General features: G+C 42.2%; 1 protein-coding gene and 1 long non-coding RNA gene across 2 annotated transcripts in view; both read left to right on the plus strand.

Moving 5' to 3' along the window:
* LOC148400895 (uncharacterized) overlaps positions 1-21343 on the plus strand; it is a 146321-nt gene that overhangs the window by 118751 nt on the left and 6227 nt on the right. Inside the window, exon 3 of the long non-coding RNA XR_015857778.1 lies at positions 19008-19081. This is a non-coding gene — a long non-coding RNA (uncharacterized LOC148400895). The remainder of the gene's footprint in view (positions 1-19007; positions 19082-21343) is intronic.
* Positions 7257-10318, plus strand: irx3a (iroquois homeobox 3a). Its single transcript, XM_088372066.1, has 2 exons — positions 7257-7749; positions 8418-10318. Exons 1-2 carry the CDS (start codon positions 7504-7506, stop codon positions 9453-9455), a joined length of 1284 nt encoding a protein of 427 aa, XP_088228192.1. The 5' UTR covers positions 7257-7503; the 3' UTR covers positions 9456-10318.

Consider the following 21343-nt stretch of genomic DNA (forward strand, 5'->3'; position numbering starts at 1 on the left):
CTTTTATCTTAATGAGGAGACTTTTAAGCCGCACGTTTCTGTCTAATAGGATTATTGATAGGAGCATCTTTGGTTGTTCTTCGACGCCTTCTATCTATTATCATATTGGCCATTGCTGTGTCTGCCTAGAGGATTAGAACCATTACATTTCATAACTACTGTATATGCAGAAGCTGACGTTCGTTTCCGCTCCAGCGCTTACCGAATATTTACTCCAGCGGCTCAAGCTCACCATTTAGCATTAACCCAGCCGGGCCAACAAAACGGCGCTCGCTCGATAGTGGATCAATGCGGCCGGCGAATCAATCACGCCACATTTTCTTTCCCCAAATATTTAATTAAACACGCCGGCAAATAACTGCGGGATTTATTGTTTGATGCTAAGAGCATTAGTGATTTTTTTTTTTTCTCGTCTTGCGCCTTCCCGAACGCTTTGGTGCTCCGGAGAGTCTTAAAGGGACCAAGGGAATAACATGCAGACACTTTTCCAATACATAATCATGTGTATATATACATGAATATATACTCCCCTGCCTGGTGTTTCTAATCCACTGCTGCTCTTGGGGGGGCTCATTTCATTAGTCGAAGGCCGGCATGGCTGACAGGCTATGAGGCCTTTTTTAATATATGCTCTAATGGCTATCCAATACCGGGAAAACGTTGCTGATGAGCGATGTGCTCGGCCTATAACTCTACTAATGCATAGCAAAGAGAGTCACCAATGAGTTTAAATGCAACGACAACCTAATAAGTCCGCTTTATGATAAATATGAGAAGTATCTTCATTGGTCCTTGCTTCTTAAATAAAGCTCCAATGCGACATACGCTGTTGTCATCGAACAGCGGTGATATGTATTGATTTGCGTTTAATCTAGCATCGCCAGAAGGACCCTCGAATCATCTCAGTGCTGGAAGAGAAAATGTCAGATGAGTGGTTCTCAACGGGTAAAAAAAACCAGATACCGAAAGATAAGCAGATATCCATACGGCGAAATGGGTTCTGGCTGGGGCCCCTCTGAGGGTTGATAAGAGTGGGCGTGGGGTGATGATGAGGCCCACTCATGGATGCATTGTTCTCCTAAAGGAGGCGGATCTCCTGTGCGTTTGGCGGTAATGAAGCAGGGATTGAGGAGCAGGGAGAGGGTAATCATTATTGGCTTTGACAGCAGTGACCTGACAGCTGGGTCCAGTCGTGCTTCAGTGCTTGTTGTACAACACACACAAACACACACGTGGGTAAGCACGAGTGTGTGTGCTCCAGCTCATATACGCCCCAAACGAGACAAAAAGGCTCGTTTGTTGTGGATTGTTCGCCGACATTGGAAGATCTTGTGTCCACTGCAGCTTAAAATTGGAAAGTATTTGACTGATTGAACAACAAAGTGACAACATAGCTTCTCTAGGAGTCGTTTTGGACCGTAGGTACTCCAACTACAATGTTACAATGATGGTTTACCTTTTGGATTTATCAGCACAGGCTTGACTATTTGGAGATTGCGATTCAAAGATGATTTTGTACATCTGGATTTTTGTGCTTGCCACTGTCATCAGGATACTTGTGCTACAGCGGGTCAGTCTTTATCATAGCCTCCCCGCTTAGCTCAAAGTGTTTGTTCATAAAAGTCGCCTCTGACCTCAGCCCTGAGGCATGCTGTGCCACTCAGCGGGGCTGATTAGAACCCTAACGCTAGTGAGCCCTTCAATGTGACAACGGCATCAGGGAACTTTCAGTGCCAGGTTCTTTACTTTCAAATATGTCCAAACATGACCTAATTATGAAAGAAGAAGCTTAAGCAAAATGATTCATATGGAATTCATTGACCAAGGACCATGAGATAATTCTTACACATTATGACAGTTGTCCCAACCAGACTAGACTGCATTAGTCCTAAAACCTGCAGTGATCAGGTTTCCGTCTCGAGACATCATTTTGTCTCCTATAACATTTAATGTTTGATTATCATCGCTGACCACAGTAGCACAGGACTGCCATGGTTATTGTCCTTTGTGATTTCATCTCGTACCCCCTGCAAGGTCCTCGGCAGAGGATAAGGAAGCTGTGCTTCATCATGTTGGTACAGCTGCCTCCTCCTCACTGGGCTCCAACCAGCAGGAGCAACAGCTGGAAAGACGAAGGAGGCTTTGTCTACTAGCCTGCTAAGCCGACGTAGCTGGCAAAGCAACCCCTGTCTGGACCCTGGGCCGAGCGTTGGGCTGCTATTGGCTCATTTTGACATCAAAATGACTTAGCGTGATAGACAGAGAGGCTCCACAATGGAATCAGATCAGTTGTTGCATTTGCATTTTTCGACTCATCTAAGACTTGACTAAACGGTCTCAAATAACAGCTTTGTCAAAAAGACACCAGGATGCCTCCCTTATCCAAATCAGGAACGAAAACTACCAACTCTTTACTATATTTTTCTGTCAGTCTGATAGTCATGTACAATTTCTGACAGCTGAGCCTGTTTGAACACTCTTTTGCTAACCAAATCAGCAGTACCAGAACAGTTTCGTCAACGAGCCTTTACCGCATGTTGCGAATGTCTTATAGGTGCTATTGCCTAATGTGACGTTAACATCTATGGGCAGCAAGCTGGCTAACTCGGGTTGCTACCTTAGCCAACCAAATATTAGCATGTTAGCATTTGACACGCTCTCATATGAAATAGCACCTGAATACACAACACAATATAAAACCTCTAATCCATCAGTGTCGGCACTTTTTGCACTCACATTGCACTCATATTGGAAACTCTATATCTTGGCATGCCAACAGCTAGCATGTTAGCATTCGATCAATTCTCGTTAGAAATAGCACCTGACTAGAGTACAAGATGAGAATCCTAATCAATAAACCTTCACGATCGATTGTTAGGAATGTTTACATATTCGTACATAGAAAAGACCTGTATATTTAATCAAGGTGTTACTAATAACGATAGCTTATTAGCCTTTTGTCGTCATTGTTATTGACAGCCTGAGAGCAGACGTACTAATTACACTCATCGCAATGAAAGGAAACTAGGCTTGTCTCCCCCCTCCTTTCCCTCCTGCTGTCACCTCTCAGCTTGGCAGCATCGAAGCAGCATGCATTTTAATTTGCCCCCATCCCACCCTCCGAAGTTACTTATTTCATTATCGATCATCCGTAATGCCGAATCAATGTTCATCTTGTTACGTGGGCCGTAGCCGTGTAATACAGTGATAGCGGGGCCTGCAGACTTACTCGCTGTTTTTACAAAGTGACTTTACCGTAAAATCGATGTATCGTGCCGCCGATGTAGGCAAAGCGATGCGGGACAATGTGGGCCGAAAGGAAACAAACAAAACAATAACACGTTGACTTCTGCTACTTGAAGCGGGTGTCACTTGAAGGTAATGATTTATGGATCCATGATTTAAAGTGAGCCACGGGCTGCGGTATTGATGTTTTTGCATGCTATACGCAAGACTTGCGAATTATTTTTTTATCGATGTGATGCTACAAAGTAAAACATCTCGCAAAAGGAGATAGAATACGTATTGTTTTTCACAAATTAAAACAAATCCCAGGTGTCCTTGTCTATGACGTCTGGGTTCGTTCAAGGTCGCTAACGTTCACCAACAGTTTTAGCGCCTTTTCTTGTCGCAAGGAAATCGTCAGCAACGGAAATCCGAAGGATAGGTGCGAGCATCGGAAATATTTTTGAATGGGAATGTGTAGAAAAAAGTCTTAGCTGGCTGTCGTTTAATCTTTAAACGGGGAAAGTTAAAAACAAACAAAACATTACCTATGGCCAGCAGATGACAGTATTGGGTCACTTTCGTATGAGATTAACGTATCAGTGAAACGCGGAAATGGTGGATTTTCGGAAAGTGCAGCTTGTGATCGATCAAAGTTACTGTGACGTTAAAGAGAGACGGCAATTATTCAAATCTCAAAGTAGCAGCTCGCACAAATATACACGCCCGTATTATAAATAAAACATATATTTCACTCAAATCTATCAACTCATTTTTAAATCTTTAGCAAAATGTTGACTGAATGTCAAAACTTGTATTTGGAGTTTTTGCTCTTCCACAAATGCAAATCAAAGTGAGCAGCTTAATATGCAAGATTTGTTAGTCCAACATTAATTAAAAGAAAAAAATAAGACTTCCCCAATTAATAAATCCTGAAAGTAAAGACAAAATAACTTTAAATGCATTTTCAAAGTAACACTTGCTTCCGTTGCCGAGAACAATTAATTTATGACTAATTCATTTATTGGATTAAGCTCCAATGTGCTTTGAGCACAGCGAGATTCATTGGGGCTTTATTTGGGCCTAATGGGACACTCGTTTGAAATCCTTCATGTGGACTTTTTTGATTAGACAACGAGAGAATTTCTTATATTTTGACTTAAGATGAAACGTGTCATTGCATATGAATTGGCCTACATTTATGATTTCTCTGTGTTAACCCAACAAAATGCAACTTTAAATCCTGAAATGAATAATGAAAATGGAGGTTTTTCTGCATGATACTACAAGATTATTTCTTTAAATCATCATAGTGCGTATTACATACTTTTCTTGCATATTTATGACTTCATTCTTATGGAAGTCAGTAGTTTATTATGGTTTATTTTTTTACTTTGTCTCCCAAAATTATAACTTTAACAATAACAACATTCCTTTTTTTCTTAAGAAAGTTTTACAGCGTCATTACATTCACTTTCTACTTAATTTTCTTAATATCAATATTTAATATATTATTAATATTCATTATATTATTTATTTAAAATGTATTATTTTTAGTATTGTTTTTCCCAAGGCTTATATTATAGATTTATTTTTGTAACATAATGACTTTACCTTTGTTAATTTACAACTTTATTCTTGTGCTTTTACAACTTTATTGTTGGAAGATTACAAATTGTGACTATTTTCTCATGTTATGACTTTTCCTCATTATTCATACATATAAAATTATCACTTATGACAAAACTTATGAAACTCATAAAACCACTTGTTTTTGCAAAGTCACACTTTCTTCTCATACATGTATTATTGTATGTATTTGTATACTATATATATTTCCTATTTGTTTTACCTTCTTTTTCAAGTGGCCCAAATATTTCCAATCACATGTCATCCAAATAGAAATCGTGTGTTGCATCAGAAACCACCCTGCACGTTCTTCTTGAGTGTGGAAATGGTGTCATGTGCATAATTAGCATCTAAAATGTCACAGCGCTCCATTATGACTGTCCTCTTTTTTTTCTTTTAACTATGCGTGTGTGTGTTTTTTGGGGGGGGAGTGTGTTGCTTGTGTCGACTTAATGCTTTTATGGCACAGCCAGTTTCCCGAATGGGTGCGAAAGTGTTAAGTTAGTGAGTGGTGCGTTTGATTGGAGGTAGTAAATCACTGCATGCGTGCTTGCGTGCGTGGGAGGGGGGTCGGTGGGGGGGTGTCTTCAGGGGAAGGACGGTGACGGCCTAGGAGCGCTGCTTAGCGGGCAGACCGCGTCTGACAAACAGCGCAGATCAAGTCCCCCTCCCTCCCTCTCTCTCTCTCTCTCTCTCTCTCTCTCTCTCTCTCTCTCTCTCTCTCTCTCTCTCTCTCTCTCTCTCTCTCTCTCTCTATTGCTCTCTCCTCCCCCCTCCCCATCGACTTCAATGTATATGATTACCATTCTGGTCGAGTGGCACCAGTAACCCGCTGTAATTAATAACCCCGTAATCCGGGTTGCATGGTACACGCGCGCGCGCACATATACACGCGCGCTACATATGCATGGAGCGATTCAGGATATTCAGGACATTTTTACATAGGAGGGAAATTATAACCGCTATTATCCCTCCCAGACAATGATCTGCTGCTTCCCAAAAGAAGATTAAAAACTTATTACAAAAACCAAAATGTTGTAGTAATAATTATAATAACAATATTGCTTTAAGACTTTGAGCAGTATTCAAATAAAAAGAAGTAATCTGTCAAAAAGAAAACAGATGCTTGCCTTCCTATCCCCCCTCTCCCTCCTTCTCCTAACACACTTTTCTATATTGCTTCGTGGAATTTTAATTTTTGAGAGCCTTGTTGGCTGGGAAAATCGTCTTATTGACACGAAAAGTTCCAATTGTGGCGAGGATTTATTTGTACTGGATTATGATACGTGTTTCTTTTCAAGAACATTTATCATTTATCAAGTTTTCCCCTCTCTCAATACACATTATATGTGTGTGTGTGCGTGCGTGTGTGTGTGTGGGGGGGTGCGGGCGTGTGTAGGTGTGTGTGTTTGTTTCTTCCAATCCACGTTTCTACTAACAGTGTTAATGATCATCACCAGCCTGCTCTTTCATGTCTATCTTCTGTATATTCGTCCGCCCTCCTCCCCAAACTGCAAGGATGATTTAAAGACCCACTCCTGCAAAAAGTGTCGGAAATGCCACTTACTCGGGGGAAATTTCTTTGATTTTAAAGAGAGGGACGCCGTGGTAGCGTGCTCCCTATGACGTCAATTAATTACTGGTATTGATGTGCGTTATTTGTGTCTGAACACACTTGGGCTGGAGAGGTCTGTTTGAAATTAAGGCATATGGCGAATGTAGAAAAGACAACGCTCTTTTTCAAAAAAAAAAATCTTTAATTCTGTTTTATTGCTTTTTATTTTTATTACTGTAATCTAAATTATTAAGTAAACGCAGTATTTAGCAAATGTATAGAAGAGTAGGTGTATTATTTATAACGTATTTATTCATGGTTTATCGAATTGTTTTTGTTTCTTATTTGTGCATAATGACAAGTTGATGTTTGTCTGAGTCAAACAGTGTCAACTCATGATCACTATCTGATTATTATCATTTTGTATTATTTTTCCATAATCAATGAAAATAGTTAATCAAGACGAGCGTCAGAGTGGCTTGTAAAAAAGCACGTGGGTGCTTGTTAGGGGATATTTGACTTAAAATATCTGATTTAGAATAAAATCGGGCACATGCACACACGCGCGCGCAAACACACACACACGTACACACATTTAAATAAAACAAACAGTAACATTTTATTTGCAGGTTGTGGCATTAATTTATAAAATAAGGGGGAAAAGTGGTAGCGAGCTGGTGTACAGATAAATGAGATTGAAGAGTGTATTCAAATGGGACAGTGTATTTATCCACGTAGAAGGAGGGAGGGGGAGAGAGAAAGAGAGCGAGAGAGCGAGAAAGAGAGAGAGAGAAGGGGATGAGATTTGAGAAAGGGGCGGGGCTTGTAAAGGACTAGAAATGTCAATCTGAGCAAGGGAGTCCCAATAATCTAAAGCAATCTGTAAGGACCTGACCTTAGTCCATCCAGATCAATAGAAGAAGCAGAAGAAGGGGTAGAGGAAGAGAGCGGACCATTCGCACTGGAAATACTCTTGCTTCCCTCCGCTCTCGCACCTTCCCCTCGGCCCCCATGCGTTCCACACTCTAACAAACCAACAACAAAAAGTGGATATTCCTACTTGTCGATCGCTCCTGTCTCCGCCGTCGGCCGCTATGTCCTTCCCCCAACTGGGCTACCAGTACATCCGGCCCGTGTACCCTCCGGAGCGCCAGGGCATGGCCGGCAACGCCCGGAGCGCAGCCGCCGCCGCAGCAGCCGCAGCCGCCGCCGAGCTCAGTCCGTCGGGAGCGCTCTCCAACGTACTCTCCATGTACGGAGCGCCGTTCGCCGCCGCGGCCGCGCAGGGCTACGGAGCCTTCCTGCCCTACTCCAATGACATCTCCATTTTTAACCAGCTGGTAAGTCACCACTTTGAAACTAAGAAAAATCCGCGTCTTTCTGCGCTATACTTTCGGAGTCCGCACAACTTTCATTCAAAGTGGTTTAAAAATTAATACCACAACAACAGAAACTCATCAGACTTTTTAAAGTTCAGCTGCGAACGAAAACAACACAATTGGCTGGAATTACTCATCTTAAAGTAAATGTATAGAAGAACAAAAGTAGAAAAAGAAAAAAAAGATCAAGTAAGAGATCAAGTAAATAATTCAGAGAAAGTGACTCTTGTGTGTAAACGTGAAAGCAACCGCATATTTTAAAACAGTGATAAGAATGTCAAACGATCGAATACATTTCAAATGATGGTTGTTTAAAAATAAGCATGCCTATATTGTATCAAAATAAACAATGCTTTCAAAGTGAGGGTTTAAAAGTAGGCGGAAAGTTAAGCGTACCAGAAAGTATACCTCCTTTTACGTGCGCTTTGAGAGACTTTGAATGTGAAAGTAAAACATGTATACAAAACAGTTTTAAAAGTCAATTAAAAAAATAAAAACAGGCACTCATCTTTGAAAGTTGCGGCATGCGCGTTAAGTAGCCACGCGTTTAAGCGTCGCGAAAAACGTGTAGAATAAAGCAAGAATTAATGGGCCGTATTGGAGCGTAACAGTGTTGTGAATGCACGCAGGGGGCCCAGTACGAACTGAAGGACGGCCCTACGGTTCAGCACGCCGGCTTCGCCCACCACCACCCGGCTTTTTACCCGTACGGCCAATACCAGTTCGGTGACCCGTCCCGGCCCAAGAATGCCACGCGGGAGAGTACCAGTACCCTGAAGGCCTGGCTGAGCGAGCACCGCAAGAACCCGTACCCCACCAAGGGCGAGAAGATCATGCTGGCCATCATCACCAAGATGACTCTGACCCAGGTCTCCACTTGGTTCGCTAACGCGCGCAGGAGGCTCAAGAAGGAAAACAAAATGACGTGGGCGCCTCGGAACCGAACCGACGAGGAAGGCAATGTCTACCCTAGCGACCACGAGGGCGATGAGGGCGACAAGCGGGAGGACGAGGAGGAGATCGACTTGGAGAACATCGACACGGAAAATATCGAGAGCAAGGACGACCTGGACGAGCAGGACGACCTGCATTCGGAACTCAAAATTGACGCGAGGAGCGACTCGGAGGGTTCGGACGGCTATGAGGATTTACCCGAGCAAAGATTTCTCAAGGCTGGCCTGCACCACCATCACCACCACCTCCAAATTCACCACCGCGGCTCGTCTCCGCTGGAGATCAAACCTGACGGGGACAAACTTAGTTCGGGTCCGGTCAGCTCCCCGCCCTCGGAGAACAGCCAAGCGCCGGCCCAGAAACCAAAGATCTGGTCTCTGGCGGAGACAGCCGCGGCGCCGGACAATCCGCGCAAGTCGCCGCAAGTGACTCCCACGCCCCCTACGTCCCACCAGCAACACGGCCTCATGGCCCCGCACAGACTCATTGCGTCTTGTCCCGCTGTTGGGAAGATCCAGTCGTGGACAAACCGAGCCTTCTCGGCGCATCAGCTGGCCCTGTTCAACTCCAACCACTACTTGGGCCTGGCCAACCAGGCTGGAGGCGGGCTGGCGCTGTACGGAAGCAGCCGGCACACGGACGACAAGGGGGCCGGGCAAGCGGCCGGTGCCGGTGCGGACTCTGCGCTCACAGGTACCGGTCCACGACACTGAGAAACACCGCGTGTGTCTGTGCTTGTGTGTGTGCGTGACGCGCAAAAGACTCCAAAGGCCACTTCCACTCATTTTCTTTCCACCTTTTACTGTCCTTTTTTTTTTTTTTTTTTTTTTGCTTGGTGATGGATCCTTCTTTCTGTAGGCCACACACAATGTGTGAATGTGTGTTCGCGTGTGTGTACGTGTGTGTGCGTGCGCGTGCGTGCGCGCTTGTATGCAGACTAGAAAGCATTTAAAAATAATATTATTAACGTCCCCATTTCGTGCTCCATGCTCCAATTATTTTTTTGCATTATTATTATTATTGATAATATTGTTTACAATGTAAGCCAGCAACAGTCTGATGCATAGATGTGTTCTATTAATAGGCAGTCAATTTAAATTTTGGTGGCCACTCAAGAGGGAATCTTTAGTGCCTTTTGACTGCACAGCATTTTTTTAAATAAATAATGTCGATTCTTTGACATCGTGTTTTACCTGATTTCTCAATGTTTCTTTTTCACAAGGCAACTGTCACTTTTTGCGTGTTTCAATTTTTTTCTTTTTTATTCCCAGGCCTCCTCTGCTTCTTTAATGCTTTCAATCTGAGTATGGAATGTAAAATAGATAATAATACCATCTGTGTATAGCTACATTTGTAAGCATGTCCTGTGTAAAAAAACAACTTGCTAATGTAATAATGTATGAACCATGTGTGTAGTCTTTTTTTTTTGCTTTCACCCTCTTCTTTTTTATTTGTGAGGATTTGATGTTATTTTTTTGTATATAAAGTTAAGAAAATGTACATACTTGTGAACCAAAATTGTACAAGAAAAGTCTATATTTTTGGCTAATAATAAATGAATTGCTGCAACTTTAAAGAGGACAACTTGTCTTGAAAGTCAATTTTACAAAAATGCGTTTGCAGTAGAGGGATTTAAAAAAATAATTGGGCGAGAATGCAGAAAAATAATATGGGTTTATTTTGCATTTAAAAAAATTGGAAATGCTATAAAGACACTGCATGCTTGATTTTATTTTCACGGTGGATTTTCCGATTTTTTTTTTTTTTATCCTCACAATGCAACTCCCAGTTCTCATGATGGTCCCCCTTTACTGCAGACACATCTTACACACACTCTCAATTAACGACACCCATATAATTGTAATTTATCGTTGGTGTTAAAAAAAAAAAAAACAACTAATAACGACATTTATTTGTAATTGCGCCTTCGGAGAGTGCATGAGGGCGTTAAAGTTGGTGTTGGAGCTCCCTCTACAGTCTGCTGCACACACACAGCTCCTGTTGAAGCAGCTGCACACTCACACACACACTTGTGCAAGCTCTCAATTCAGTCATATTTGATATTTCTGTATAAATTAGCTAAACACGCTGTTGCGGTTGAAAATGTAATGAGGGGAATAATGAGATTTAAGTGTAATCGTGCCGCTTTAAAACTCAGACTCTTTTGGAAATCAAAAGTTTCAAAATGACTCACTAAACTAAATTAGCAAAAGCGACCCAAAAAAATGACTAAAACAACCTAAACATTGACTTTGGAATTAAGAATTTTAAAATAAAACAAACCTCGCGGGAAAAAAAGTTGTTTTGTAGATTAACGTCAAAACCTTCTCAGTGACAAAAAACAAAATGAATGAAAGCGGTTGTTATCTGAAATAAAAGTTTACTGAATAAGTAATTCCGTTGTACTTTTTTTTAATTAAAGTTGTAATGTGAAGGAAAAAGTAAACAACATAGCTGATCTGAATCCAAAGTCACAAAATTGAGTTAAATAAAAAACAAATACAAAAGGGTAAAATCTTCACGGAGCATAGAAATCACTAACGATAGCAGACTTTTACAATATAAAAAAGATGTTTGTCAAAAATAAAAAAATACAATCCCCCAAAACTACCGTATGTATTTTATCTCCCGAGTTGTTTCATGTTTAAAAACGAAGTACGTACTATGGTGACAACTGTCAAGTGTGTTAAACGTCTTCAACATCCTCCCGAAACACGCATGTGTTTGTCCAATCAATTATCCAGCTTGAGAGTCTCATCTAAGAGCATCATCATGAATATTCACAAGTGGCATCAGCTGATTGAAGTCGCCCCCCCACCGCCCCCCATCCCTTCTCCCTCTTGCTTTCTTTTCTTTATTTTACCTACCATCCTGTTCATTGTATATTGTAGAAGTAGAATGGTCACTTTAACACCACATTAAACAGAAGGTTTTTTTTATTTGAGGGGTATCCTCATTTAGGGTGCATATCGCCTGGATTTTATTTATTTATTTATTTATTTATTTATTTGAAACTTTTTCACCACCCCTGTTGGAGAAGGTGTCACATCCCTGATGTTTGTGATTGAACAGTAAAGTAGACGTTTTGATTTTGTTTAGTTCAGTAGCCTCCCGCCTCACAACACAAAAAAAAAATGGAGTCATTAAAAGGAAATCTAATCTGTCTTTGCCCCAAAAAAGTACTCATTGATCCAGCCTCGGACAGAATGAAAAGGGGGTCCGATGGAGCCATCAGAGGGCCCCCTGCGTGTGAATGAGCTCGGAGTAAATAAACACTGAGGCGATCCATTGGAAAGGGGGATAGGCGGGTTGGCATAGCCCCCCCCCAACCTTTGGAAGAAGCTCCAAATAAAGAGGGTCAGCCTTTTGCTTTCACCTCATCCAGCCTTTCTGTAAAGTCCCCTCCTTCCCTTCTCAGAGACACACAAACATCACCTCCTTTGTGGGCCCAGTCAGGCTTAGAAGCGGACCACTGTCTTTGTGCGCCAAGCTAATCCTTTTATGAGCCACTGTCCAACAGGGGCCCCCTCGACCGGAGGAGCAACACACCTCGGAAGGCCAAAGAACCAGTTGCAAACGACCCTTCAGTTGAGAACGTGAGCGAAAGCGCCCGAGTTAAAGAACAGTCCAGGAGTTGCTGTTGTTGTTGACAAAAGACCCAGAAGAGTGAGTGACTAGAGGGCGGCTTGCCAATTTCATGCCTTTTGTTCAGGCAGGTTAGCGGGAGAAATTCTTTCGGGCAACAAGTTGGTGGTGGGGGCGGCATGGGCCGGAGGAAAAGGCGGAGGAGAGGTGGGGGGCAGTTGAAGGGTAGGTGGACTCTTTTGCCGTTCAGCCGGCTGAAAGATTGCACTTTTCTCAGCCCCCAGACAGGCCCGAGTTACAGGGCAATTATGGAAATGCGGCTTTGAAGCCGAGCATGGCCTCTTTTTCACTTGCTCCTCGGGACAAAGCATCTGCAAAAAGGGGATTTATACACGCTCGCCTCCATAAAACGGCTTTGAGCCTCACTGCCGCTAACTTTACCCTTCGCCACAGTCGTCACGTGGAAGTTAGTGCTAATTCTTAAGTGGGAACTACTGGAGGCCGCTGTACTAGAACATCCATTGAGAATTAGGATGTCACTCAGTGGACACCAAACGTGTTCGTATTTATTTATTTGTGTGTGTATGTGTGTGTTTGTGTGACTGTGTTCCAACATTATTCGTTTGAAGGTATTCTGTCTGATCTAACTTTTTAATTAGCTCTGTGGATGACGAAAATTAGATTTTTAAGGAAACGTCCCGATCTCAACATGCTCAATGTCTTATCTCCGAGGGCCTCACCCGGCTCGCGCGTCACTGTCAGGGGCCCACCAAATCCAGGGGCCCTGCTCTTTCTCAGCTTTGTACATTAGTCGGCGGTGTAGCACGGAATTTCGCCGCCCGGTGTCAACTAATAAGACGCATTTTCTCCGGCTGCCGAGAGGATGGCGAGGGAGTGATGTCTCGACACGGGCCGACACAGCGGAGGCCTTGTACGACACTCGGAGCCTCCCTGGCAAATGCCGATCCCTCGGCTTTCGCCCATCTGCGTTAATGAGAGGACATATTTTGACACATTGCTAATATTTGTACGGACTTCAGAGGTTTGAAGGACGAGTGCCCTTTGATTCGCAGGCAGATGGCATAAAGTCCGGAGTAGGCAAGTACTCGGGCCTTCGCAGTACTTGCTAAATAAATTCTGCTCAGGAACACTGTCAAACAAGTCCTGTCTTACATCTCCCATGAATGCATTAGCAGCCCCCTTTGATTGATTGGGGACCCTCACCGGAGGGTGAGCCGATGAACCGGCTCCTCCAGAGTGATTAATAGACTTTAATCAAGAGTCTTCACCCACTTCTTATTATGAGGGTTATGCGCAGGAGGAAGGGCCGGACCTATCAATACATCGATTAATCGGTCTGTCGATCTATCTCTCTAATCTGTCTATCGTGTTTCCATTCCAAAGATGGTTTCCAATTGATTTTGTCTCAGTTGTGATGTTTTCCCACATATTCAAGCACCTTTGAGGAACTACTGGGAAAGTCTTGCACGAGGCAGGAATGTGTATCCAAACAGCTTGGCTGGCTAATCATTGTTCTCCAGAGGTAGTTCAGTTCAGGCGGGCTCAAAGCGTGTAGAGGAAGTTATTCGGCCGGCCGGAGGAGCGGCACTCGCCTTATCAGCCAAACAACAGAAGCTTCTAGAAGAAGTGGACACATCAAACTTATCATGACGTTATGTAGGTTGCAACCGCACCGGCATTCATTCAAACGTGGATAGTTACTGATAGCATGGTATTCGTGTATTGCGACACAACCCGGGCACTTGTGTACGCTTTGCTGCTACAAGCAAACTCACACACACAATGTGACATCACCGCGCTCGATAAGAGCAGGTGAGATGGCTTCAAACCGTTAAAAACACAATGGTTGTAATCATTTCTAACTTAGAGAATGTAGTGAATTTATTTTTCAGGTTGAATAGAATAATATTAAAAAGCAAATGGAATATTTTTTAAAGAGTTAATTCATAGCTAGTTCTTACTCAGACAATCCCATATTTGTATAAAAACAAAGTTTAATGTGGAACTGAAGTTTATAGATTAATGTCGCTTAATGTTTGACTTTTCATTTATTCCGTGTAAACAATTGAGATTTCAATAACAATGAAACAGCATTTTTATGATAGAACACAGTCGAGCAAGAGTGTTCAGAATGCATTTTTGAAGAAATGTAAATAAAATAAATATAACGACTGGAAAAAAAACTGTTTTAGAAATGGCACAAAAAGAGGAAGGTCAAAGGTAAAATTAGAATTTTGAAGAATGCTTTTTTTTCAATAAGAATATTTATTTATTTATTTATTTATTTTTAACTTTTAAAGTTTTTCCAAGTGCAGCTACCATTTTTTTAACTGTCAGACTTGTGCACCTGTCAACAGGTATTTAGGCTCACACCTTGTGAGCAAACTGCTCCAGATGTCTCAGGTTTGAAAGGTGCCTCCTCCAGACTGCATGTTTGGACTCAAAACAGTTTTGATCACGACTCATCAGATCACAAAAATTAAGCATTGCCTGATTTTTATCAATTCATTTTCACCACATATTTATTCGGTAATACTTTTGTCCAGTTTAAAATGATCGCTGTGACTATTGCAAGTTTGTCTTCCCTTGATAAAAGGGAACTTTGATAAAACTATGAACTTTGCAATGTTCTTTTCTGCTTCCTTTTTATTGTGATAGAATTTTGACCAAGGCTTTAGATAATGGCTTTTCACTTGCGATGTGATCTGTGTTGGCATATTTTCTCACGGGAACCTTCAAAGAACAAGAACTTAAGTCTTCCACTGTGTTAGCATTAATGACATTAATGAGTTCAAAACGGCATCAGACAAATTAAAAACATTTTTGGCATGAGCTGCAATGCGGATGTGACAATAAATGTCAGCTAATGAAGTTGTGTGAAGCAAGCCACACCCATCTTTCACACAGTACAAGCAGTAAATTATCAGACAAACATTATGTCCAACTAATTGGAATGCTGATGTATTTTGTAAGCAGAGCACACTCATCAACATGTCAGTAAAATATTTATTTTTCTTACTTATGGATAAATTGCGCTTCATTTATGTTTCTTGACTTTGATGCTACTGCAATACTTGTTCAGGTATTTGGGTGTAGAATTTACAATGCATTGCTTTCCGGCGTACAGAGGGTGAGGCCTTTGATATGCCGCACTTGATATTTTGGAGTCGGACATTCTTCTAAACTGGAAATACATTTAATTTTTGGCAGCGTAACCAATTTTGAGGAATTTGATCGGGTCACAGGCAGACAGTTTTGGTGCTCCGCGGGAATGTGTGTTCAGTGTCATTCATAAATAAGACAACAGTGCACATTGAGCGCTTTGAATCATTGCAGAAATCAATTCATTGAATGCTTCGCCACGGTACAGCGACGAGGGCGGACCGAAGTCAATCTCCAAGCAGTCATTTCACAGATCTGTGATCTCGCAAGCCAACTTAACATCCAACTTAATCTATAGATTTAAAAAGGAGCTGCCTCGATTGATGGCGAATCAAGTCAGGTGTGTTTACGCCCACAACAACGCTAACCACCCTTTTAAGTCCTTTTAAGTTGGTAAAAACTACCAACATGTACAATACAATTACAAATTACGAGCACACCTAATGCTAAACTAAAGCTGGGCACAAAAATAATCACCATTGCGTTTAATGACTCTTCAATGTTACCCTCGTGTTTTCAATATCATGCAAAAACAGAGGTGTCCATTCCTCGTGGGCACCTCAAAGAACGAAACTGGTTCATATTTCTTGAGGAAATATACGTCGCTTTTTCCGATCTGTGAACACGCTCAATTAGCAGTTGACTTAAGGGCCGGCAGTATTAACCTAAAGCCCCCAAGGGAGCCATCTGGGGAGGGTGCCCTGCCCCCCTTGTGTAAAAACGCATGAAAAAAAGCATATCTAATGTCATTTTACAGGTAGATAGAGAAAGAGATTGAGGCATAATTGGACGTAATAACACATCGCTCCCGCTCAATTGCGCAAAAGACTTGCCCACTCGGCATATTTTCTATGGAAATAAATATGGAGCGGATGAACTTTGACATTTGCGCCCCCACTTTCCTGAAGGTCAGTGGCCCACTTTACATACACAGATGAGGCCGTCGACTTCCAAAAATGATACGACAAAGCAGCGAGGAGAGGTAAGGTCAACGAGTTAAAGCAACAGCTAGGATGACACTTAATTGGCTGGAGGCTCGTGTAACTGTCATCCATTTCCCCAGAGTTGACTTTGAAAGACCCACCCCCACCCCCACCCTTTGGGACTACAGCCTCGCACTTGTCAGCTGTCTCCCACAGGTTCAACCAGTGGACATTAGCGAAGGGGCGGGACGGACCCGAAAAGATTACAACGCTTCCCATTTGATTATAACTTCATCATTAGTGTTTATATTATGGTAATACACAATAAAGAGTGTGACAAGTGAGGAGATTAAATGTCAAAGTGAATTACGGGCATATGCACGAACTGGCCCACAACTCAGATGGCCATGCTCAAAGGTCTTGCTCGCTAATTGTTCATATCTGCGTGGAGCGGCATCCGGCGGAGTGTCCAGATTAGACTAGTCGACCGGTGGTCTAATGACTTGTTTGCTTCCTTGTGTCACACGTAGTAACATAAAGAGGACAACGTGGCGGAAACAATAACTGTCCCCATCTTGGAATAAATGTGCATTGATACGGCCACTTTGTTATCCGAGTGTGGCGTCATTTTTATACGCCACTCGAAGCTTCCTTCACATGCAGCTGGCACACAGCTGGTCATCCAAGCCACCACCAGCCCCCTCCACTCCCTTTTATTATCACCCGCTTCCTGCACCACCCACCCGCGCCTACAGAATGCCAGACATGCAGAGTGAAACAATACAGGAAAAAAACATTTGCATTAATGGGGAATAGCAAGGAGGAAGTTATGATGGGGGGAATCCATCATGGGGGGGATCAGTCAGTGATAGACAGGTGTTTCTCAGTAGCCAACCTAATCCCTTTCAAGACCTCCCCCAGTGCCCCATACCATCCCTGACCACATTTTAGCCTTAGTTTTTTTTAACTGTATTTATTTATTTATTTATTTATTTATTTATTTATTTATTTATTTATTTATTTATTTATTTATTATTTTTAAAAACATAATAGGTTAAATCTTCCCCAAACATTTTGGGTGCATCAAACAAATATAACAGAAGGGTTAAAGGTTGACCAGAGATGCTTGCCGGGGTCAGATCAAGGTCTGCTCGGAACGAAACCATTTTTAACGGGAATTTTATTCAACAACGAAACGACAACACCCAAGTCAATTAATGGCAAGACAAGAGAGACTAGTTGTATCCTTGGCAAAATTCCAAAGACAATTTACAAAAAACAAAAACACCCAAGACAGTTTTGTAAATCATTTGAATACAAAAACGATAAATGCCGAGTGAAAAAAGCCGCCGAACCACATGATGGTGAGGTTGCGGCGAGGCAGTGATGTAGATAAGGAGTGTGCAGAGTTGAGGACAGCAAAAGCACATCCAGATGACTGAGAGTCAACACGATGTAACCCCGTGACATGAGCGGCAATCTAAAACGAGATGACTCTGAGCAGAGCTACAAATTAAATAAAGGCCGAATCTGGACTCTATTATCGTGTCTCCACTTTTGTAACGTTTAAGTGGTACAATAAATATGAACGTCGCAGCAGCCAACGGTGCACTAACCAGTATTTGTTTTGTGGGAAGAGCGCATGAAAAATGAGAAACTATGGCATGGTAAACACAGCTCTTTCTTCCGAAAAAAAATGTGAGCAGTACCAAAAGTTCCTGGGAATTGTAATTGCTGCTGGATTTGTAGACGTGTGTTTCAATCAGCTCAACGGGCAGCTGATGGCTTGAGAAAACTTGTTGCTGATTGTTCATGGTCGACGCTAATGTTTGCCGGTGGGATATTAAAAAAACAAAGAAAAAAACAGTACAATCATTCAAAGCTCTTGATGCCCTCTGTTAATATATTTACGATTGAAAGATGTCGGGCTGTACCTGTGTCAATTTTAGACGTGGTCTGGAGTAAGGTTTAGTATTGATGGCGCCATTTTCATTTTTGAAACAAATGTGCTCTCTGTACATGGAACCACTGAGCTAAGGAATGCCAAGCTGCAGTACTAAACAAAAAAAGTTAATCACTTTTACTTCCTTCCGACTGAATCGGGTGCCTATACTAACTACGAAGAAACACCATATCTATGCTATACGCTAACACTAAGCTACAAAGCTCAGACCAACCTCTAAGCAATGTTGGATGTATGGTGTGTATTTTCAGAGTGGCCAGTCACAAGGGTACGCCACAACTTGTCATCCTGGTGCGACACATAATGCAATCACCGAGGGTCACACTTCAACATGTGTTTGCCAGACCTATCATTTGGGCCGCATTTTCACAACGGGTCTGGAAGGTTACTCAACCGTGTCATAAATGAGTCAGACCCCAGTTTAGAACTCGCTTGTTCTCGTTAAAAACTTTACAACTTAATGGCCACGCTCAACGGTCTTGGCGCAGCGTTTGGCTTTAAGATTAAATTTGCCTAATTAGTTTTGATTTTCCTCGCTGTCTGTTTTGCAAGCGTCCTGTTTGTGTCTTTTCAAATACTGTGATTAACTGTGTGTGTTTGTCTCCTTGAAGTCTACGCCTCTCCTGGCTGCTACCACAGAATGGCACATCTCTTCTATTACGGGCAATTTCCTGGGTTTTATAAGGTATGTTTATTCCCCCACCTACTCTTATATCATGGAAAGCATTATCTGGTCTGCCAGGGTTAGTGCGGAAAAGTTTGCCTGTGGCTAACACGCCAAGCAGATTGTTGACGGTGTGTGTGTTGTTACGACGTAATTCATTCTAATTATAATCTTACACTAAAACAACGTTGTACACCCTGCGTCTGGCAAGTCAGAGAGGAAATCGTTCTTAATTGTCATTCCATCATAATTATAATTAATGACTGAATGAGTGCACAGTAACTTAGTGGATAACAAGTGTTGATTGTGTAACGAAGGTTCTTTCCCCGAAATTACAGATGACCTCGGCCTATTGAAATACCACCACCTGCGAGGTCTTTATCTTCTTGCAGTCTCACTGTTATTCTTACAAATGTTACACCCTCTTTTCTCGCAGTAAAAAAACAGAGAGCAGGATAAATCAAAAGGCAGTCTCTACTGGTTTGTGGGGTGAGTGATGTTGAAGGGAGCGAGTCCAAAACACCTCTCACACCCTCCCCCAAAAGAAAAGAAAAAAATTCCCTTTCAAAAACCAACATGGTGAAAATGACATTTCGGTTGAGGCGGCTAATAAATCTTGGCAGAAGGCGGCCGGAGGAGTGGAAGTATGGGCTCCCTCGTCAGCGATGTAGACGGTGATGGTGGGTGGAGGGGGGAGAAGAAGGGTAGCCACATAAGAGGAGGTTTGTGTTAGCACGGGACGAGATGAGGTGTAAGGGGAGTTCTGCTGGATTAGGGAGAGTGGAACATCTTGCTGCCGAAATTGTGTGCATCGGTACGTGTTCCTGAGATGTGTCTATTACGACCAAGATAACCAAAAAACGGTTGAGACTTTGCTTTTTTTTAATCGACTCGAGATGTGTTTATTAGGAGCGAGACCTCGTTTTACAAATATGTGGTGGGACAATATCACATCGTCATCTCTTAATATGTTAGCATCTTATTTCGACGACAAATTATCTTTGGCTGTGTTACTTTAAAAACTATGTCCAAGTTTTGTCTAACTATTCACTGTTTTTGTGAACACCATTTCAACAAAAGCTGTTATTTTAAGGCTTGGGGTGTTTTTTATAATCCTCAAAGTGTGTTGCACTGTATTTAAAATCCATGCAAGCACACAGTGACACCAGCACATGTGCACCACTTTTCATCTTTTTATTTGAGCAAACCCAATCAAATGATTTTCTCAATAGCAATAAAGTACTCTTTATTTCACTTGGCCGAGCATCAAACCTCCCTCACACACACACAAAAAAAATAAAAACTCTCCACCCTCCACTCAACCTTCCAACCGCACTACGGTGGGATCAGTTTCTCCCCAGAATCCCACTGAAGCGCTGCCATGTCGGCTGGAGACAATCAGTCCAAATACTGCTTTAGATATTCCCGCTCCTGCCCCAAATTCAATTTATGGACACATTTATTACCATGTCTGTTAGTGACTAAAAGGGAGTTTCATAATCAGGAGCGCACATCTGATCTGGTCACAGCAGGCCCGTCGCGCTTTATTACACGGTCGCAGCGAGGCGATCTGCAGAGGAAAAGGAAAACATGAGCAAACAAAAGAGTCGGGGAGTTACACGTGGGATGGGATAGGAAGGCCTTAGATCTGATTTAGGTGCCGCTGGGAGAAACCTGTAAAATACTCGACTTGGTTGTTCTGCGTTTGCAGAAGACATAAATGTATGTTTGGCAGTCCTTCTGTGAGTCTAGGCGTCAAAAATAGGGTTTCAAAAATAGGCTGGAACTTCAGCTTGGAAGTTCAACTCCAGGTTCATTGGTGGAAAGAACAGGCAAAAATTGGGTGTCACTTATTACGCGTTACGTAATATGACCTCAGTTCAGCGAGCATTAAAAGGATCAACTGTGTTCTTTGCTAAACATTCTCCGATATTTGTTAGCGTTTTACTGTTAGCATTGGCTAGCTTCTTTCACACTTGAGTGACATGTAAGAATGCTAATAAGTGACATTTTAAACCAATCAATCATTTTTTTTATTTGACTATACAATTAATTATTTTAATGTTCATTATTTCACTTTTATGCCTCAAAATCCGACCAAAGCCGAAGTTGACCGACATGCCCAAACAGATTGCATTTAGTCTTCCACTGTATCTTCAAATACATCAAATCTTAATCGTCTTGTGGTTTTCTCTGTAACACTATTAGGTTCCAGTATCGGTCACATTTTATTCCCCCAAGTTGCCAAAAACGACACGGCGTTCACTTTTAAACTGTGGTAAT

Source organism: Syngnathus floridae, chromosome 3 (assembly GCF_059516105.1).
Source record: "Syngnathus floridae isolate MCC-2025c chromosome 3, RoL_Sflo_1.0, whole genome shotgun sequence".
Lineage (NCBI taxonomy): Eukaryota > Metazoa > Chordata > Actinopteri > Syngnathiformes > Syngnathidae > Syngnathus > Syngnathus floridae.